The 16,908-nt window shown below is 26.6% G+C and overlaps 1 protein-coding gene across 1 annotated transcript; it reads left to right on the top strand.

The window, feature by feature from the left end:
• The first annotated feature begins 81 nt into the window (after window positions 1–81).
• LOC128961097 (neprilysin-4-like) lies at window positions 82–15,093 on the top strand. Its single transcript, XM_054307304.1, has 13 exons — window positions 82–525; window positions 3,204–3,488; window positions 3,905–4,453; window positions 4,654–5,402; window positions 6,831–6,838; window positions 6,919–7,128; window positions 8,963–9,254; window positions 11,547–11,869; window positions 12,469–12,700; window positions 13,074–13,125; window positions 13,259–13,448; window positions 14,123–14,359; window positions 14,804–15,093. Exons 1-13 carry the CDS (start codon window positions 134–136, stop codon window positions 14,978–14,980), a joined length of 3,696 nt encoding a protein of 1,231 aa, XP_054163279.1. The 5' UTR covers window positions 82–133; the 3' UTR covers window positions 14,981–15,093.
• Window positions 15,094–16,908: the final 1,815 nt, after the last annotated feature.

Raw genomic sequence — 16,908 nt, 5'->3', positions numbered from 1 at the left:
TAAATTATATTTTAATAATAATAAAAATAATAACTTTTTTATGATATTAGTATTATTATCGTTGATATTATTATCAGATATTATTAGTGTTACATATGGTGTCATATGTCCGCCGCCGTCACTCATACCCTGTATGTGCAATGAGACTACCCGTGAGCTGTCCTGTAAGGGTTCGGACATTCAATTGGACAGTGTGTTTGACGAGTTGTCCAGCTTTTTACCCGCTAATCATCGGGATTTTGATGCCTTTTATCTGAACAGTCGCTCAGTTAGCCGACTTGTGGCCAACCAGTTCCGATTGGTTCGCTTTCGGACTATACTGTTGGGCGGTTCAAAGTTGACACACGTGCACCGGGATGCGTTCAACGGTACCCATCAACACGTACAGGAACTGTACGCTTTTGCTACCAATTTGTCGCAAATTGACGGCCAACCCGATAGCGATCTGTTTGCGGCGATAGCGTTGTTAGAAAATTTGCAACGACTAGTCATCTCTGGCCATAATATCCGACATATTCCCCATAGGTATGAGCCGATTATGTATTAGTTTTAATCATATATATAACTATTATATCATATATAACTTATATATATATATATATATATATATATATATATATAACTCATAGTTTTAATAGGATTTTGTTGTCGTTATTTTTTTCAGATGGCTTTTTTTAAGTACATATAATTTAGATTAATATAAATTGTATAAAACAGATATATTGAATATAATGATATATAAATTTTTCTGTACATTATAGCCACCCCCATATGTTTGGGATTTAATATTATAGATATTAAACTATAATACAATCTATATATAAATTTATATGATATATACTTCTTTATATCTATATTTATTTGAGATATAATAATATATAATTTATTTTTTTATTATTATTATTATAGTGCAGTCATCATAATCGTTATAATCATTATAATCCATACTTTATTTTTTTATATTTAGTCTATAATATTGGCTTATATTTTGAGAGTGAGATTTATAATATTGGTTTTTAGACATTAGTACTATATATATATATATATATATATATATATATATATATATATATATATATATATAACTCACAGTATATAAGGCCAGTTATCTCTCATTTATTGGTATACTGTTAGGTGTTTATCTATAGTACAGTATATATTCTGTATACAGTTCATATCTATCATATATATACTATATAGTATATATACTGTATAAATAGATACAGTACACAACACTTACCAAACAACAGCAAAAAAAATCTACCAGTGCTTTAGCAGCGTTTAGTATTAAAGCTAAAAAAATGATTAATTATCAAACATTTTAGTTTTGCAATATTTGACTATAGTTTTTTTTCKGTATATTTCTATTTTTATGCTTAAAATGCATATTATTATTTTTTTTTGTCTCAACAATTTATAATATAATATAATTTATATATAATAATGTATAACTTGTATTATTATAATACTGCTATATATTTTAAATATGATTGCTCTGTTATATATATTTCACTTATAATAATAAATCTTATTTTTCACACATACATTGTGTATTATAATTTATAATACATACATAAAAACCACAACAATTATTCATAATAAWAAAAATAATATTTTTATAATAAACTTATGATTTGTGTGTGTGTTTGTAGTATTTTATCATAAAATAATTTTTATTTATTATTATATTAAAAAATACTATAGATTATACAATATATAGAAATTTTATTACAATTAGTTAGTTATTTATTTATAAAAAAAGTTTAGTTCATCTATAATTACTATCTTAATAAGATTAAATAATTTAAAAAATAATAAAAATACATTATAATGTTGAAAAATAAAATTGTTGTCTAAATTGTAAATTAATAAAAGTTAAAATGATATTTATTAGAGCGTAGAGAGAGATTTTCAACATTAAATTAAAAAATCAATTACAAATTAAACATATAAACTTACATATAGAAAACTATTTAAATAATTAAGTRAAAATTTTTCTAATAAAATGTTTTAAATATTTAGTATTTTTAGTCATTTATTTATTTTTTAGTTAATTAGAAATTGTAAATTAAATATTTAAGACTTAGTTAATTGATTTATTAGATTTATAATAGTTAATGTTATTTAATAATTTAATTGAAATAAAAATTGGATATATAAGTCAACAATAATAAAATATTAACTTTATAGTTACTATTTATTAATACATTAGTAAATATAAATAATAAATACTTATATAAATATGATACATAACATTATTTATACTAATATATACTATAATAGATATTAAATAAATATTTGTTATGATTTTAAGATAATCAAATCTATTTACTTAAAAAATTGTTAAAATTAATGTTGAAGTAAATTTATAGCGTCTTAAAAAATCTATATATATATCACATTTAAAAAAATGCTTTTCATAATAAAGTTAGAAAAAAATAAATGATATTAACATTTAAAAAATTTATAATACAATTTAAGTTTATATAATCCATGAGTCAAACAAAATTACCAAAAAAAATCTGATATAAGAAAACTAAACTGCCGTAACATTTAACTTAACAGCAAAAATATTAATAATAATAATCATATATTTTATGCACATTAGATGCATTAAAATTGTGTTAAAAAAATAAATACAAAAAAACATACTTTTTTAACAATCTAAACAAAACAAAAAATTATTATCAAACAAAAAAAACTAAGTTATATTTGTTATATTTTATAAGCTAATATTTTTCATCAAATACTATATTCAACTTATTAATTATAAAATTGATAGTTAATTAAATAAATAAGCATATATTTTTTTTGTATGTTAATATTTAATTTATTTTTTGTTTGTTTTATATATATATATATATACACTGTATACTGTACACTGTATATAATGGTATATATAAAACATTGCCCAAATTAAACTATTGTGTCTAACTATAGTAGACCAACTTATATTGCTTAATTAATTATGTGCATTCAATTTGTCCCCATGGATACATGTCCTCTCTCTCTCTCTCTCTCTCTTTATTAAATTAATGAGCTTGGCCAGTTAGCCTATAATTAGAGAAAGTGGCCTATTATAATTAAAATAAATTAGCTACACTGTACTACTAGTAAACTACTTAATATTAATTTATTGTATAAATTATATAACTATTAATATATATAACATATACTGTATATACTTTATATAAAACTACCAGAGCATTCAAGCCGCGCAATGCTACTAATACTATGGACCGTTTGGTGGACATCGAGTTGGGCACCGGTAGCCGTGCGACCATTGAACGAATCGATAGCCAAGCGTTTGCCGATCTGCCGGCGCTCCGGTCGCTGAGTCTCGCGGGTAATAAAATTGATTACTTAAGCGACGGTGCGTTCAGTTTTGATGAGCCGTCAAACAAGACACTGACCGTTGACTTAGCCGGCAATTCATTAAACGACAAAAGTTTTGGCAGTACTGGACAGGCATTTATGGGAATTAATAGGTATGTGCACATTATTATTATTATTTTTTTTATGCTACTAGTCTTTTAATTTATGTCCATAACACACATACATACATACATAAGCTAAAGGGCACATACTGTACATATTATATAACTGGCCATAAAAATAAATTATGTTTAATATTATATATTGTTTTTTTATATGTCACACACACACACACACACACACACACACACACACACACACACACACACACACACACACACATAATATTTATATATACGATATTATATATAGATATAAATGCCATTGTTTTTATGTATGGCATTAGCTTATGTATGTCATATAATATAGAATTAAATGGGGGAATAGGGGGGTTGGGTTGGGTAGAAAACGGTATTCAATATTGTATGTGTAAATCTATATATCTGTCTACTATTTTACCCCCCGTTAGACCGGCAAAGATTTATTTAGGACTTAACGGATGCAATAAAAAGCTAACGGTTCTCAATGAGACAGTATTCGAGCCGTTTCTTAACGCACATCCACTTAAYATGATAGACATGGGTCGTGGCTGTCCAGGACTTGTATGCAACGATTGTCGTATGCAATGGATTTATCGTCATCATCATCATCAACAACAACAACACCGGCGACACCATCACCCCCGGCATTATGAGCAACAGATACGGAATCTTAAATGTATAGCCAATGGTGACGACAGTAATACAGGAGCTGCCAATAGTAGAGATGACAGTKYTAGCAATGGCGATGGTGGTCGTACTGATGAAACCAATAATTATAGCAATAATACTAATAATAGTAAATCGAAATGTGGGTCACAACCAGCACCGTCGTCATCATCATCATCATCGTCGCCAAAACCATCATCAGCTACCAGTGCTTTGCCAATGGATCCAAAGTCATTAAAGTCAGGCGCCGGTCACTCARCACAAGCAAACAACAAATCGTTGACAATCGCCGACAATGAAGACAATGACGAGTAAATGACTTTTTTGTTGTTTTGTTTTATTTGTTCACTGATTTTTGCAAATGATTTTGATTTTCAATCTAATATTTTGTTTGTTTTATTTAACGGTTTATTTGTTTGTTTGTTTGCTATTCACTTATTGGACTTTTATTTTTTTATAAACGTCATCATTGGTAATAACGGGTAATATTGTATACTATATGAATAAATAGCAATGCATTGGATGGTGACTATGACTACGGCGACCCAACCGGCGGTTCATCGGTGGTCAACGGCGGAGGTGTGGAAGTCGACCTGTGTCTTACCGACGAGTGCTACGAAATATCAACCGAAATGAACCGCTATCTGAATCAATCGTTAAAACCGTGCGACAATTTCTATGACTACGCGTGCGGGGGCTGGCAGGACAAACACCTATTGGACTATTTGATACAATTGTTGTCCAACGGTGGGGCCGAGTTCGACACGTTTGTCAAACTTAGGCAACAAATTGATGTCAATTTGAATGCAATATTGTCGTCAAAAACAACCACTAATGCCAATCGTGTCGGTGCTGCTGCTGATGATGATAATGATGAGGACGATGATGATGATGATGATACTGTTAGTAGTAGTAGTAGCACTACTACTGGTGATAATAAGCGCATGGATGTAGTTAAGCACATCGTAAATATGTATCAATTGTGCAAACAAACGGGCGATTCACGCGCTAATATTGATTCATTGAGACGGGTGCTTAGGCAAATGGGCGGTTGGCCTATTATTGATGGTAATGATGGTGGTGGTGCTGCTGCTAGTAGTAGTAGTACCGGTAGTACCGATAACATTGATAGTCAACAAATAAATATGTCGTATAACTGGCACAAAGGGCTGGTTTATGTGCTATCATACATACGAAGCGATATTTTAATAAATTTAGATTACGTTATAAACGAAAATTCTGTCAAACAACTCAAGTTAAGTACCAACTCATGACAACAACTACCTCTCCCACACTAACCAGTTAACCCCTCATTCATCCTTAAACCCATTAATATCCACAATATGCACAGTTTGCTTACTCTCTCTCTCTCTCTCTCTCTCTCTTAGGGCACATATACCTAATTTTATTTCTCTCTTTCTCTCTCTTTATTTATTATAAACATTACTTCATAGGCTTTTGACTTCTAATTTTCAATTCAAACACTTGACTGCCTCTGAAAGTAATTTTCAAAAACATTTCCAAACTGTTTGAAATAAAATAGTCAGACACACACACACACACACACACACACACACACACACACACACACACACACACACACACACATACATACATACATACATACATACATACTCTCACACAACCAAATAAATGCACAAATAATGTTTGGCATGTCATGGCATGTGAGAGAGAGAGAGAGAGAGAGAGAGAGAGAGAGAGAAGAAAAAGAGCATAGTTAGCTTTTAGTACAGTATGTTATTCATATACTGGTGTAAGGGTACTGTATAAGCTGTTATAGTATTTAGTTAGGCTATAGGCGCTATTTTGATTGTGACAGACAAAATCGGTTACAAATAAATTTACATTCAATTTGTTTTATACCACACATACTGTGCCAGTATATACAGTATTGGTTATAACTGCAGTACTAAAGGGAACGGAATGTTATAAGGAATGGTGGTATTGAATAAAACAATTTACTGTATGAATAGCGTGTATGTGTTTGAATTGACATTAACTGGCAAACAGAAAATCGTGAAATAAATACTATTTACAGAATATATATATTCACATAAAGACATACAGAATATTCTGTGCTATTTATACACACATATATATATACACTATATATTCAAACATTTTAATAACATAAGAATATTCTTCCGATTTGTCAATTTTGCATTTTTGTTGTTGTTGTTGGCTATAATTTATTTCATTAAATTCAATAAAGTGAATAAATTTCATAGTATTAGGATTTAATAAATATATTTATGTATTATATAACACTTATACATTTTATACTAAATTCTAGCTTTTTTTGTTGTTTTTGTTTTATAACTTAATTTCTGTACAAGTGTCAATCTTTATTAAATTTAACAAAATAATAATAATAATAATAAAAACATTAAAATTTTTATCGTTCAGCTATAGTTTACACCTGTATATGTGTATTATATATTTATAATGAATTCATTTAATTGATACAAATAACTCTTCAATATATGTACTTTATATATAATACATTGTATTAATTTTAGGAATGCATTGTCTATTTAATGATAGAGAGAGAGAGAGAGAGAGAGAGAGAGAGAGAGAGAGARAGAGATCAAATATCTATATTATTTACAACTGGTATATACAGTACAAGCCATTGCTTATCCAGAAAACATTTGAAATTTATATTAGAGTTAGAAGTGCAGAATATTCTTAATAAATACATATTTTCTAACATTTATATCATTTAATATTTAATTTATATTTTTTTTTGTAACAGATCTCTCATTCATCGTTCATATTATCGTTGCAAACATTGGTCGACATTAACCGAAAATCTGCCCAAAAGGATGTCATGGCTTACGGCCGATACATACACGATGTGGCCGTACTGATGGGCGCACCAAACAGTTTTGACAAACGCAACGATCATAATCGTACTATTAATGCCGTATATGATATAATTAAGTTTGAGTCAGATATGGCTAAAGTTTGTACCCATATTTTATGAATATATTATATATATAATATATAATCTAAATTAGTGTTAGAGTTAAATGTATCAGTTTTCTAAGTGTACCAGTATATATCGTATATTATATATATATATATATATATATATATATATATATATATATATATATATATATATATATATATATATATAATATACTTATGTGTATCTGTTTATTACATTGTTTGACAGGTTGCCAACACGTAAATAGTTGTCATTCACACATATACTGTATATAATAGTGGCACTGATATATATTATACAGTATATATATATATATATTATAGTATATAAGTATCGATCGATTGATACATAAGCTCCAGTGTTGTTATGTTGTTGACTATCTGTGTATGTCTATGCTCTGTGTCATCACCTTAAGCAATATTAGAAAAAAGTTTTATATACTGTATATATATATAAAACCTTATTTATAAATTATAGACAAATATCAGTATTACACTTACTTTAAAGTTTTAGTTTATATTATTTTCCAAGAATATTCTGTAGATTTTAATATATAGATAAATAGAAAAGAATATTCTTGGAAAATATATATTGAAAATCTTAATAAAATATTTTAACTTTGTATTTATCTATATATATATATATATGTTTATCTAATATAAGATGATATATATATATTTAATTTAAAGTTATATAATATATATATATATTTATTTATTTGAAGCATTTTTATACACGATTTCCGCTATATGTGTCAACCAGTGTCACTCATGTCTTTCCGCTATTTGGACACCATTTTCCTCCTGCGCTATATTACTGTATTTACAATATAAATATATATATATATATATATTATATTGATAAATAACAAACATTATCAAAGTTTAGCCGACAACTTACAGACAGACATACAGACAGATATAAGACAAGTACTACATTAGATATTGGAGACAACTGTGCGATATTATTATTATATATAATATATATTTTTTCTTATTTTGTTGTTTGTTTGAGAGAAAAATAGTGGTTAGATTTGTCACACAACGACACACACACACACACACACGTAAAATAGTTTCCCAAAATTACTGACAACAACAACAACAACAAAACCTATAGTTGTTTGCTCTGAAAATCTCATATATAATGAAATAGTGACTGACTGAGTGATTAAAAGCGAGGAGAGAGAGAGAGAGAGAGAGAGAGAGAGAGAGAGAGAGAGAGAGAGAGAGAGAGATGACACATAAAGAGAGACTTTCAATCAAAATCAGGGATCAAATTATTTTTCACTACAAGACATATTATATACAGTATATATAGATATTATATTATATACACAACTGTAAGATAAGAGAAATAGAGAAAAGTAAAAATCGATTTGTTTCTAACCATACAGTGCTTGAAATGATGACAATTCACTACCAGTTGTGTTATTTTGTTGTTGTTTTTGTTAAAAAGTTATAGAATATTATATATTACTGACTATACATACATACATGCTGTAGATATAGTTTAGGGGAACTCTATATATAACATTACATACATGTATAGAGTATATTACTTGACTATAAGTAATTTACGACATTATTATCAGTTTGTCTGTCTGTCTGTCTGATTGACTGACTATCCGTCCTTACAATCATTTCCCTATTCCTAAAATATCCACAATCACTACACGATATATAAATTATTTCTCATTTATTTTGGTTGTTTTGTTGTTACACTTTTTGCTTTTTATTACTTTTTTTCAATTAACTATTGAATTTTATTTATTATTATTAGTATTATTTTTTGTTTGTTTGTTTGTCTGAAAACAATAATCCATTGAAATTTGTTTTACAACCAGATTTCAGACAAAAGTACGGGAAAAGAGTTTCAATTGGAGCGACCATTGAATGTCTTAAATTGTTTTATCCGTGAAATCAATTGGACGGCACTGTTGGCTAACATAACAGCCGGCAATCATAATATACAGTTTCAGCCGATAATAAGCCAAATGAATGCAATCGTCGACATTCATTATATGCTACGATTGTCGCAATTGTTAGAAAAAACCGATCCGATAGTGATTGCTAATTATATCGGTTGGCGAGCCATTGAATCGTTGGGCTTTCTGGCACTGGGTCCTCAATTTTTAGGTTCAGTATGTTTTCATTATTATTATTGTCTATCTTTAAGCCGTTTCTCTCTTTTTTTCTCTGTATTGTTAATAGTGTTGAAGCTTTTTGTTGTTATTGTTGTTATTTTTATTGTTGGCATTTATACACAGTATATATCTACAGTTTATATATACCGGTATAGTATATATATAAGATATATATATATATACAGATATACAGTGTATATCTAATTTGATCCGGTTTTCTCTCATTTATTTTACTGGGAATTAACGTTAAGTCTATATAAATACAGAATATTTTTTTTTCTTATATATATTTTTTTATTTTTTGTTTGTTTGAAAAAAATACAAAATAAAATTTGTTTAAATGTTTTTCACTCAAATGTTTTTTGTGCTGTATTTTGTTTATTTGGTATTTTGTTTGTTTGTTTTTTGTGCTAAAAACCATTTATTTGTGCATACAAATCTATTTATTAAAATTATATATATACTGAATATACCGATATATTTAGTATTAAAATTGTTTTTATAATATATTAAGCATTTTAATCATATTAGTCGCAAAATAATAAATAAAATAAACTAAACTAAAAGTCTCGCTGAGAAAATAAAAATAAATATATAATACATTATATATATATATATATATATACTGTACTGTATATACATATATAGTTTTTTTTAGTATTTTGTAAATCAATTTGCGATCAAACGACAACATCAACTATATATATATAAAGTTTTGCAAAATTGAATTCACAAATGAAAAAGACAAGACATGTCTGTCTCACTCTGACTGTCGGTATATGTCTATTACCCCCTTGTATTGCCAGTGCTAACTGTGCTCTTGTATTATATTATATTATATATATATATATATAATAAGTAACATGTGATATCAAAATAGACTGTTTAATAAATAGTATAGTGTTATACAGATAGATAGATAATAGAGAGAGAATGAGAGAGAGAAAGAAAGAAAGAAAGAAAGAAAGAGAGAGAGAGAGAGAGCACAGGGAGATGAAAGGCAACTTTCAACTACAAAAAAAAACAGTATATATATACACTACTAAAGTCACTAACAAATGAATCGCTTTATTGGATCCCTTTATTTGAAATTAAATTTTTTAAAAAAAAGAGTAAAAGAAATTTTTTTTAAAGAAAAATAAAATGTTAACAAAAATGCCTTCAAATAGAAATACAATTATTTTAAAAGGTTTTTCAATCTTATTTTAYGTTGACTTACATATTATATACTGTTTTTCATTTTGTTGTTGTTGTTGATGTTAACAATGAAAATTTTGTTTTATTTTTTATTTATTTTTAAATATAAATTTATATACTATATTATATACTGTTTATGAATGTGTGTGTGTGTGTGTTACCCCAAAATAACATTAACTTAAACAAACAATTGTTATGAAACTATTATATTTATTATTATTTTTTTAAAAAAATCATAAAATTTTATTTACTATTTAAAAAATTATACGATTTATTTAATTCAATATGAAATAAATATTGTATATAATATACTGTGTATAGAAGTCTATTATTTTATTATTTGATGACAAACATGTGGGTCACATAATTTATTATAGTTTTTGTTGTTGTATTTTTTATACAATATATTTTTGACAAACAATATATATATATATATATATATACAGTATTTAATTGACTGAAAAAAAATTATTTAATTTATTTTTTATACGATTTTCTTGTTTTCGGTTTCGTTTAGTATGTGTTTTTGCTTTATATATATAAAAAAAAGAAAATCATGAAATCATTTATTTATTTATTTATTTTATATATTAAAAAACAATAAAAATCTTTAGGCGAAAAAATAAAATCCTAACTATAAAAGCTATAACTATAAGTTGTTTTTTATATTGTAATAGTAATGTCTATAAAAAATTCAGTTCAATTGCCAACACTTATCAAAATCAATACAAAGCAAACATAACTTAAATCATATGTTATATATGCTATTATATAATATATATATATATAAAACTATAATCTATAAAATGTTTGTCTTTAAAAAAATAAAATAAAAAAATAAAAATCTKTATATAAATTATTAGATCTTCAAGTATAATATGTAAAAAGCAATTTACTATACTTTTATATTATATTTTGTGATATACTTGTATATACAATATATTAAACTCATTTTTCTATTTGTAAAAATTTTTTTAGAGATATATCAATTTATACAGTATATTGTAGTTTTTAATATAAGTAATTTATAACAACAACAACCACAATAAAAATTTTATTAAAAATATATATATTTTTAATAAATCAGAAATTCAGCATAAATTTCACGATAGCCAACAAAACGAGCGAACAAAACAATTGTGGCGCCAATGTTTGCAACCGTTAAAAAAACACGTGCCATACGCCCTGACCAGAGAGTACGCGGCCCGCTATTTGCCGCCCGACGAACGTCTCCGGGTGTCCGATATTATTGGTTCAGTAAAACAGTCGTTCATTGGACTGATAGGCGACAAACAATGGCTACACAACAGACACGAATTTATCAACAAAGTTGAGACAATCAAAGATAATATTGGTTATCCTGATTGGCTGTTTGATGACAACCAGTTCCGGGAATATCATCGAAATATGGTAACTGTGAGCTATGAAAACATATATACATATATATAAAATATTAGTTTACTACCTGTGCTGAATATTTATGTAACTTGTGTGTATGTGTGTGTATATATATGTGTGTGTGTATGTATGTGTATGTATGTATGTGTGTGTATAATATGTAAGTATCTATTGTGTAACCAAAATTGTCTACTACTTGCTTTGGAATTGACATTATATTAATAGTTATAATTAATAATAATAATAATAATATCTATAATAAATTAAACACAACTATTAATACTGTGTGTATGTGTGTATAGTATATTGTATATAAATTTATATATTTTGACATTAATAATTGCCTATTAATAATAAAACTAATAATAATATTATATCATACTATTAATATATGACTATTACTAATAACATGATTGCAAAAAGCGATAAAAAATAATTTTTAATTAAACTTTTTATTAGTATGATAGTAATATACATATAATATAATATAATAAATATTATAATACAAGGCAAACATAATACAAAACGAAAAATCAATATTATATATTTATAACAAACAATTTAATGAATATTACATTTAATAAATTATAATCAACTATTGTTTTTCATAGACAATAGTTGTCAACATCAACAACAACAACAACAAAAACTATACCAGTGATGGCGGTAATAGTAGTAGTATTATTAGTAATAATCGATTAGTCGATTATTACATCCAACTGTCCACATATGGCATCCGTAACTACTGGCAAACAATTGGCAAACCTGTAAATAAGTCGACCCACTGGGATCAGTCACCTTTATCGGTGGGCGCATCGTATGATATTATAGAAAATTTAATTAGTAAGTCATATATTATATTTAACTCATATATCAATTGATAGACACTCTTATAGAATATTTCTATTTAATATTTATTAGTATCATTCAATTTGGGTGATACATTAAATATTATACAGTATATACAGCTAAAAAAAATTAATGTTATATTTATCACTATATATATAATACAATACTACAGTATGTATATACTGTACATAGAAATTAATATAATTTAGCAACACTTGAGAAAAAAATGTAATTACAATATAATTGTATGTCTTTTATATGTATTATATATATTGATTGTCATTGTCGTCGTCATCATCTATTGTCTCCTTAACCTCCCTATCCTTATACTATATATATATATATATCTTTGGTAATACAATCACAGCAATACCTATTGGTTTACTACAGTCTCCTTTTTACGATAGCAAAAGGCCAGCGTATGTATTAAATAATAGAAAAGCGATGATTCACGCGATTATTATTATTATTATTGGATAACAACTGTCTGATTGTCTTTTTTGTTGTTGTTGTTGGTGTTTGTTATTATATATTGTAATAATGCGCCAATAGATATATCAATTATGGATCGATCGGATCGTTTGTTGGCCACGAAATATCGCACGCATCGATGCCCAGGTATGACGGCGACGATCGGCTCCGGTATCCCTGGGATAAGACAAATATCAATCTGTTTCTGGAAAAAGCCAAATGTTTTGTCGACCAATACAGTTCATACTTTGACCAGTCGACTGATATGAATGTAAGTACCGTTTTTGGTACTACTACTACTATTAAATACTGCAATAATATACCAGTGCTTGTTGTTTCTAACTGAGTATATATATATATATATATATATGTATGTGTGTGTGTGTTAGCTATTTTACGATGCAACCCATATACTGTATTTATGGGGCCATCAGTATTGCAGTTTGGCTTATATTATGATGACTTTCCTCTCAAACCTTAAAGACATTTAATGTCATATCATTAATAAAACATTTTTTTCTCCTAACACACACACAAACACTCTTAATCATCGCACATATATAATATAATATATTTAGTATACAATACTACTACATATATATACATATAATAGTAATATAAGATGCTATGAATTTTTGCTGCTATTAACAAAATTGATTGAATAACATATATATTTTATATATGTATGAATGTGAATAAATCACTTATATATTATACTGTATGTATGAAAATCAATACTCCACTTAAGTAATACATATAAATATAAGTAATATATATTATCGATATATATATAATATATATGTGTGGGATGTCTATGAGTTAAGTGTTAGACAATTTTATATGACATAACATCCCTTTTATCTCTCTCTCTCTCTCTCTCTCTCTCTCTCTCTTTCACTCTTTCTTTATCATCAATATATATATAAATTTATATTTATCTATCAGTTGGACGGCATGAAGACCTTTGAGGAGGACATCGGAGACATAGTTGGCCTAAAAGCTTCGTTTATTGCGTTCAATAATCTGGTAAAACATAGTAATACTAACAACAACAACAACAACAATATCAGTGCCAAAAATGACTTCAATAATGTCAACAACAACTATAGCAATGACATAAAACTATTGCCCAACTTTCCCAACTATACGCCACAGCAGCTATTTTTCTTATCCTACGCACAGGTATGTCAAGTGTGTTAAGTCAAGTGTGTGCACAATATATATATATATATATTATATAAAAAAATTATATGTCTTCTTAGTCTTATCTTTCGTGTCTATCTTTAAGTTAACAATATATATATAGTGAATAGCGATGACAATAGTTATTGATTTTTAAATTTGTTTTATGTTTTTTCATGCACTAAACAACAACAACAAACAGTACCCAAAATAAAAAATTGTCTCATATTTTTTGTGCCACAACTATCTAATGATATTTTTACATCAATTTATCAATTTTTTTTTATATTTTATTTTTTACATTTATATATTATTTTAGAGAAAATATTATGGATATATAGATATCAATATTATTGATAATATAATAATATTTTTTATCTCTTTTTCTAACTCTTTTCTTCTCTCTCTTTCTCTCTCTCTCTCTCTCTCTCTCTCATCCCATAGAAATGGTGTCGATATATAACGCCCCGACAGGTGAGACAAAAAATACTACGCGGTGTCCATTCGCCCGAAAAATATCGGGTCAACGGCGCACTGTCCAACTTTGGACAGTTTGCTCAAGCATTTGGCTGTCCAGTCGGCTCAGCAATGAATCCACAGAAAAGATGCGAAATGTGGTAACAGTTTGAATGCAGTGCTAATTATTTTTGATGTGTTTGTGTGTACTGTATATGTGTGGCCTAATTGGACACTATTTTCTTCATCAGTCCTCTTGTAATATATAATTATCTAAACATTTGACAACAACAACATTTGCTGTAAATAAATAAAATATTATATATAATTATATATATAACTGTCTATTTCTTTATATTTTAATTGGACATAACTTATAGATATAAAATAAAGATATATTTATTTATAAATAAAAACACATTCTCACAGAATATTCTTATGTATTTATATATGTATATATAAAACACATGTATAATAGTATAACTTATTTGCTGGCGTTTTCTCCTATCGTTTAATTCGCTGTCAAATAAATCTTATCTGTTGTTCCCCTATTTCTCTCTCTCTCTTTCTCTCTCTTTCTCTCTCATTCATTCATTCAATAACTAACTCTTAAGCTATGATATACACTGTAAATGTGAGACTCATTTATTATACGACTTTCCCTATCACTCTCATAGCCTCTACAACACATACACACACAGCTATATACAGTAATTTATGTATTTTGTACATTCACTTTACTATACAACATATATATATAAATATAGTACTGTATATACAGAATATTCTGTATTGCATTTATACACACATACTGTAAAGAGAGAGAGAGAGAGAGAGAGAGAGAGAGAGAGAGAGAGAGAGAAAATTGTCTATTATGTAATACATTAAGATATATATCAATTTTTCTACTATATCTAAGTGGCACTCATGTTGTTGTTGTTGCTTCTACTGCTACTAACAAATTTTCAATATATTTTGCTATATATGTATATACTGTATATATATATGTTATTACAATATATTTCTAGTCCTATTGTATAAAATGAAAACAAAATAAAAACAATTCAAAAGCAAAATCCTCCTAAAAATAAAGCTTTGAAAATAATTTATGCGCTCAAAAATATCCTCATTTTCATAGCAATTAAATTGTTTCTCATGAGTTAATGTATGTATGTGTGTGAGTGAGTGTCTAAATGGATGGCATTAACATTAAATTTATATGCAATTTAAATAATAATAATATAAATAAAAATAAAAGACATTTCATTTTGTGCTATGTTTTGTTACTTAAAATTTAACATAACATTAATTTGTTTATAATATTTTTGTGAAGCATATTATCATATATAATGTATTTATTATAAATGCTATCCAATACAATGACCGATAAAAATGAAATTTGAAATTTTTTGAAAACAATATATATTTTTATTTAAAACATTTAAATGTCAATTGAAATATTTTTTGATATAAATATATTATATATCAAAGTATATTCAGCATTATTTATTTTTATATTATTTTATATTTAAACTATACTTATATCCCGTATATAATATTATATAATATAAACAAATCTTATGTATATTTCATAACTTATTTTTCTGGATTTTTATTTTTGTTTTCACTCAAGATTTCATATTTTTAAAATTTTTATTTCTATAATAATAACAATAATAATAAATATTATGATATTATTATTATTACTATTATTATATATTAAAACTTTATAAATTTATACAATAAAATTTCAAACATTTGTTGTTTTGTTTTCGACAACAACTTTAACTCTAAACAGTTTACAAAACCAAAGCTAAACTGTATTTGTAATGTATTTGTAATATATTGTTAGTGTTGTCGTTGTTGTTGAGCCCCAGAAAAGTGTCTTATATTTGGTTCAGTGAATAAAAAAATGGTTTATTTGAGAGCTCACTTTGGTAATCATAATAATAGGAAGGGAACTGTAGCTTTTTTTAAAAAAAAATGCAATACATACCATACCGTACACACACATACTCACAAATATATATATATATATATATATTATACACATAAATAGATACATATATACACACACTACACACACATACATA

This window comes from Oppia nitens, unplaced genomic scaffold (assembly GCF_028296485.1).
Source record: "Oppia nitens isolate AA-2021 unplaced genomic scaffold, nextdenovo-longstitch-racon4-pilon3 scaffold5_pilon_pilon_pilon, whole genome shotgun sequence".
Taxonomy (NCBI): Eukaryota; Metazoa; Arthropoda; class Arachnida; order Sarcoptiformes; family Oppiidae; genus Oppia; species Oppia nitens.
The sequence above is the reverse complement of the archived record's forward strand: the minus strand, read 5'-3'. Positions and strand labels throughout refer to the sequence as shown.